The sequence below is a fragment of the Microtus pennsylvanicus genome, chromosome 16 (genome assembly GCF_037038515.1).
Source record: "Microtus pennsylvanicus isolate mMicPen1 chromosome 16, mMicPen1.hap1, whole genome shotgun sequence".
NCBI classification, from domain to species: domain Eukaryota; kingdom Metazoa; phylum Chordata; class Mammalia; order Rodentia; family Cricetidae; genus Microtus; species Microtus pennsylvanicus.
The window spans coordinates 16,802,500-16,809,397 of NC_134594.1; the positions used below are offsets into that span (position 1 = coordinate 16,802,500).

The 6,898-nt window shown below is 38.6% G+C and overlaps 1 protein-coding gene across 2 annotated transcripts in view; it reads left to right on the forward strand.

Moving 5' to 3' along the window:
* Positions 1-3,152, forward strand: part of LOC142836272 (la-related protein 1B-like) — a 40,368-nt gene extending 37,216 nt beyond the window's left edge. The window contains exons 10-11 of one of the 2 annotated variants that reach the window (XM_075950384.1): positions 2,007-2,179; positions 2,559-3,152. In XM_075950384.1, the coding sequence (XP_075806499.1) occupies positions 2,007-2,179; positions 2,559-2,792 (407 nt within the window). In that variant the 3' untranslated portion in view covers positions 2,793-3,152. Of the gene's footprint in view, positions 1-2,006; positions 2,180-2,541 lie in introns of both variants that reach the window. The other variant, XM_075950386.1, reaches the window with a different exon arrangement.
* The last annotated feature ends 3,746 nt before the right edge of the window (positions 3,153-6,898 follow it).

Here is a 6,898-nt window from a genome sequence, read left to right on the forward strand (position 1 = left end):
TTTCCAGTTCTTGGCTCCTTATAACTAGAGTGTATTATATTTAACAAACTTTTTGTGGTTTTGGGTATCAAATGCAAAGGCCTCCCTTTATCTGTGTGCTTGCATTGGTTGGGATATTCTGGAGACTTTTCTATTCTAAATCAAATTAATTCTTTAAAAATAACAGCGATCTGATGATTACTGCATCCATGTATCATAGGGGGAGGATACCAAATCCAACTCTAGCATGCTTATGGAAATAAATGCTGCAACCCTCATCACACGTATTCCTGCTTTGTGCCTTTAGTAAGTAAAAGGCTCATTGTTCATCTGTTTCAGCTTTCATATAATCTTTTTATTTAAAATTATTTTAATTTTATAAACTAGCCCCAGTTCCCCTTCCTCCCCTTCTCTTGTCCCTCCATCCCCCCCCCCGGCCCCTATCCACTCCTCAGAGGGAGTAAGGCCTCCCTTGGGGAGTCAGCAAAGTCTGGAATACCAAGTTGAGTTAGGACTAAGCACCTCCTCTCCATGTCAAGGCTGAGCAAGGTATCCCACCATAGTTAATGGGCTCCAAGAAGCTAGTTCAGGCACCTGGGATAAATAAGTCCTGGGTCCATTGCCAAGCATCTCTCCCCCAACAGATCAAGGCACATAACTGTCACATTCAGAAGACCTAATTCTGATCCATGCCGCTTCCCCAGCAGTCAGTTCAGAGTCCATGAGCTACCTGTTGAGGCCAGCCTTCTGATTTTCCCCATCATGATCTTTACTCATATGACGCCTCCTTCTTGTCTTCATCTGAAGCCAGGAGCTCAGTCCAGTGCTTGGCCGTGGATCACAGTATCTGCTTCCACCAGTTACTGGATGTAGGTTCTATGACAGTTAGGGTATTTGCCTAGCTGATTACAGGGGAAGGGCAGTTTAGGCACCCTCTCCACTATTGCTAGGAGTCTTAATTGGGGAGAAGGCGTATCATCCTTTGGATTCCTGGAAATTTTTGTAGAACCAGGCTTCTCCTTAATCCCATAATGGCTCCTTCTATAAAAATATTCCAGGTTTTCTTCTGACCTAGGAATGAAATTGTAGTTTAAATAGCTGTGGTAGTGCGTGCCTTTAATCCCAGCACTTGAGGTAGAGACAGGCGGATCTCTGACTTTGAGCCCAGCCTGGTCTATAGAGTGCAAGTTCTAAGTCAGGCTCCAAGTGAAAACTATGTCTTGAAAAAAAAGGCACTTAAGTGGTTTTTAAACCTTTGAAAAACATTTTAGAGGAAACAATTTAGATTCAGTAGAGTTTATATTTATTTTGATTAAAAATAACTGAAAAGGAAGGTAAAGAAAGATTTTACTGTTTTTATTTGCTTGCATGCATATATGCCATGTGTATATCTGGTGCTTGTGGAGGTTAGAAGAGGGAGTCAGGCACCCTAAACCCTAAAACTGGAGTTACAGTTTGTTGTGAGGTGTCCTGTAGATACTGAGACCTGAAAAGAGCAACTCTTATCAATTGAACCATTTTTCAACCCCCAAAAGTGGTCTTTTAAATTCTGAATCTTTGAAATGTTATTGTGGATTTGTGTGCGTTACTGTGGTGGCGTGTGTGTTGCAGTGTTTAACATGAGGCATGAAGTAAATGGACACACTGTCTTTAATGCATGCAATGTGGGCATAGGAGTACTGGCTACTGTCAGGAAATATGTGTATTTAGACTACCTGTGGCTTACTAGCAGCTGACATTCTGTAGTCTAATGTGCAGGCTTTTAATTGGCGACTCACTGGTCCTCTTGAACCTATAACAAATGCGATGTTCTGTATAAGTGTTGGTAACATTCTTTCATTCGATGATTTTCCTTTTGAATATTTGGAGTAGATCTTGCAAGCCTTTTATATTTGAAAATCATGGGAGGGTTTTGAAATTGGTTATTATGTTTTTGTGCAGGAAAATCCAAATTAAGGCAAGATGAAATTGAGTTTATAGGAAAGAGGAGCCAGTATTTTAATTGCAGAACTGATTTAAAATTTTAGAGTCTGCCACAAACTCTCCAAGAATTGGAAGTCCACTGAGCCCAAAGAACAATACTGAAACAAGTACTCTCCGAGTGATGTCGAGAGGTTTGTCTGCCAGCCTGCCTGACCTGGACTCAGAACCATGGGTAGACGTGAAAGAGAGGCATCCTCCATCCCCAGTCACATTAAAAGTAAGTTTACAAACCCCAATGAAATGTGTGCCTTGGTTGAGTATAATGAGTTTTCTGTTTATCATACATGGATTTTTTTCCCCCAGTGTTTTATAAAAATTGAAGTTGTGTCCTTCAAGAGTGCTATGTTGTAGATGATCTAGGGACCACTCCAGGGAGTCTGCATCAATTCTTTTACCCAACCTCGTGTTTTCTCCAGTTAATCCAAAACAATACTGCTTAGCTTTCTATTAGAATTTGCCTACTTGTATACAACATTTGTCCTAAAAGAAAAAAGGTTTTTACAAAGTACATATGTACGTACATATATGTATTATGTATATCTGATATATATGTATATATATATATACATATATATCAAGCTGCCTTGTTTCTTTAGGAATCAATATCTATACTTGAAGAGACATCAAATCAACTAACCTTTCCAGACCCAGAACAAAAAGAACGTGACTTTTTGTTTGAAGAGATGGAACATACAGAAAGAAGGAAAATGACAGTCAATGATTGGTCTGATGAAGACTCAGATTTTGAAATTGATGACCAAGATTTAAACAAGATTTTGATTGTGACTCAGACACCACATTATATGAGAAAGCACCATGGAGGCGATTGAACAGGCACCCATACATCACAAGCAAACATTACATCAGAACTTTCTGAAGTGATTAACGATGGCTTGTATTACTATGAACAGGACCTGTGGACAGAAAGTGAAAATGCACGCGCAGCCATAAAGGTAACGATTTCTGGTGAGCATCTTTCTGCTGATAGTTTGATTTGATTGTATGGTATTACATGTTTTCTTAAACTTACTTATGTCATAAGATTTGTTGTATAAAATTATACACAATTTGAAAATTCTTGGAAATAGTCACAACCAAAGGAGTAATTTTAAGTGATATATGAATACTGTCAGCATCAAAAAATAGAATTTTCTGACTAAAAAATGTAATTTCTCATGAAGGAATAAAAAAGTTGCTATAGACAGGCCTACTTGATATGTTCATTCCATTCTCTTGCCTAAATGTTAAGCTAAGGTAGAAGAGAGAGCCAGAATAGCTGTCTGGGCTCCAGATCTCTTTAACTTGTAGGAGTGTGAGCAGGTCTTTTTCTGCTGTTAAACTTTTCAGAGAGGCTTCCAAAGGTAAACATGAGAGTGAGTGTTGAAACAATGAGGGAAGGTGACCTCAAATAAGAGGGAAATCAGGCAGCTGTAGAAAGAAAAGCTGCCAGCTAGTGTTTGAACAGAGGGACTGCCTGGGCTTGTGAATAAGAGACACGATCTCCTTGGAATCACCATTCATTACTGCTTATGGCCACTGCCTTTTCAGAGAAACCGCCTCAGGTAGGTTATGTTAGATGTTTCAAAGCTTATACAGTTTTCTGCCAGTCTTGCTACTGTAGGAAAGGAAGTATGATTTTTGTTTTCATTCGTTTTTGGTTTTTTTTTGGGGGGGGGGTTGTTTTTGGGTTTTGTTTGTGGTTTTTTTTTTTTTTGTTGTTTGTTTTTTGAGTCAGGGTTTTTCTGCAACAGCTCTGGCTGTCCTGGAACGAGCTCTATAGACCCGGCTGGCCTCGAACTCACAGAGATCCACCTGCCTCTGCCTCGGAGTGATAGAATGAGAGGCCTGCGCCACCACTGCCCATCTTGTATGTATGTTTTTATGAGGTTTAGATAGTAGGGTTTTATTCATAAAAATTCATTTGTGTGTGTATACACATGCATGCAAAGGTGGGCAAATTCACTCATGTCTCATTGCAAGTGTGGAGGTCTGAGGACAACTTGAAGGAGTTGATTTTCTCCTTCCGTGTAGGTCCTGGAAATGGAACTCAGGTCCTCAGGCCTGGCAGGGAGCACCCTTACTTGTTGAGCCATCTTTTGTTTCTGATGCTTGTTTTTAGAAGTGATGTCTGTGTGGAATCATTTTTGTAACAGAAGCATAAATATATTCTACTAATTGCTGGGCTAGGAGGCAGGCCTGTATAATCAATCACAAAGAAACCAATAGGAGCAGTATAAGTTCAAGGGTAGCCTGAACTTGGATATAGCTAGTGATAAATGATTAGCGTGTTTGAGGCTATTTCCATGACGAAATCACTGTCCTTGTATCTAAAAGAATAAACAGGTTGGTGTTGGATTAGATAGAATGGTCCTCTGGAAAGAGTCAAGTTAGAGTAAAATCAGATATGTAAGAATGAAATGAGCAAAAAGCAGGAAAAATTATTTCAGGAAGAGGAGTCACTGAAGTGTCAGTGATCTGAAAAAGGGCAGCTGTGAAAATTGAGAAACCAGTTTGCCCATAGCTGTATAAAATGGTAATTAAGGTTGTGAAGGCAGAGTCAGATTAGATTAGAATTTGTACACCACGTTAAATAGTGTGGAATTATCAAAAACTCAAGTGCAGGTTTACAGATAGACTATGACATAATCCTATTTTTATTTTTTTAAAAGATCACTGTTGTCCATAGCACAGGAAATAGGTTATATGGGGACAAAAATGGCGGGAGGCTATTAACAGGTTTTCTGTCTAGGAGATGGAGAATGATAATCTTAGTTAAACTGGTAGCACAGGAAATATGAATTACATCTGAGCCTTGATGGATAAGAGAGAAGAATCGGGTGTGTCGGAAACTGGAAGGTTGATTCTGTAGGTATGCAGAATATGCCAGGATGTGTTAATGAAGAAGTATTGGTGGTTCCAGAAGCTGTGTTGAACGGGTGTGATAGGGGCAGGTGCATATAACTTTATTGGTAAAACCAGTGAAGTAGCCACGTGATAGACGATGAGATGAGACATCTTAAAATCTCCAAAGGTCTATAAGGCACCTGAGTGAAATGCAGGAGCTTGTTTTCCTGAAGATTGTGACTTAGCTCCACTGTGTAAGTTTGGTTGTGGGAGACTGTATTTATGCTCTTCCCTAAATTCAAAAACAAAAACAAACATTAAATACATTCTCAGTGAAAGAACTTAATTTGCCTTTTCTTCTTTTCCCTTAGGGAATAGAACATTTTTTTGATTGTTTTAAGCAGAATAGGGAAGGAAAAAATTACACTAGAGACACATTCCTGTAGCCCAAGTATATTGTTTGAATGACTGAAGTGATTGGGGGTAAGAGATGGTTCAGCAGTTAGATGTACTAGCTGATCTTCCAAAGAACTTCAGTTCAGTTCCCAAAACTGTCTTCTGCACACATGGTGAGCATTTATATATTCAGTCAAAAAACTCGTATACATAGAATTAAAAGTAAATAAAAGTTAGAAAAAAAATAGGTGGAGAGCTTCCTCATGCATGTGCATACACATGTACACACACAAACACATAAATATCAATTACTAAATATGCTTTAAAAAGTTAATGAGAACCTGTCAATTTCACAGGTGCCCACTGTAAGCAAATTTAGATCACTTTGAATCAGCTTTATTTCTGGAACACAAGGTATTTACTTAAAGTTGTTTTATAAGGAAAGAGTAGCACAAAGTTAATAATTGCCACATGTGAGAATGAGCGCAGGAGGACCATCCCTTAAAGTAATTGGTGGTGGAATTACTAAGCAAATGTGGATTGCCTGTGTTTTTCTATACTTACTCAAGAGCAGAGTGTGGTGGCACACAATCCTAGCATTTGGGAAGCAGAGGCAGGCAGATCTCTTTGAAATTAAAAAAAAAATACAAATAATAAGCATAAAAATCAATTGATGGGATTGATGAATTAGTAAATTAGATTCAGTAGAAAACATGAAGACTGAACGTGGGAGATTGGGAATCGGAAGCAGGTGCAAGAGGGCACAGATCTCATTACAGGTGGTTGTGAACCACCATGTGGTTGCTGGGAATTGAACTCAGGACCTCAGGAAGAGCAGGCAGTGTTCTTAACCTCTGAGCCATCTTTCCAGCCCCTTAAAAAAAAACTTGCAAACTACCAACCAGAAAGAAAGAAAATAAGGAAGGAAAGGAAAGAGAAAGAAAAAAAAATAAAAAAGGCTGCTGGGGTGGTTTGTTTAGTACAAATATTTAAGTAGCTGATGTAAGCAGGTTGTCAAGAGTTTATGAAAGTACAACCAGTCATTTACATGCGAGACATTGAGGAGACAAGCGAGATGAACAGGAGAAGTGTACATCATCAGATCAGCACAATCTCCATAAGCACCCAGATGGCTTTGTGTGTTTGTGTGTGTGTTGTATGTTCATGCAACAGTTAACAAAGTGATCTGAAATTCATGTGAAATTTTTAAATAATTTGGGATAGTCAGAACAAACTTTACAGAAAACAAAGTTAGGCTGTGGATGCTACTCACTGGGAGAATGCTTACCTTGAACTCTAGCAATCTCTGTACTGTGTTCTTAGCACAGCCAGACAAAGAATGAAAGAAAGAAAATATAGTAAAGTGTTTAGCTTTGTTCTTAATAAAACTATAATTACCAAGACAGTATTACTAACATAAGGTTTAGGTATATGTGTGTTTGAATGTGTCAAATTCTTAAATGTCTATCAATCAATTTACATTTAATGGGGGAAGAATATTTGTTTGTAGTGGAAGGAAATCTGGATATCTATGCCAAATAATAAAGTTGTTTAGGTCCTCCCCTTTATCAGAATTTTTTTTTAAAAAAATTATCTAGGCTGGGCCTTGTGCCTTCTAATTCCAGCACTTGGTAGGTGGAAGATAGAGAATTAGGAGTTCCAGGTGATCTTCAGCTATCCACAGTAAATTTGAGGC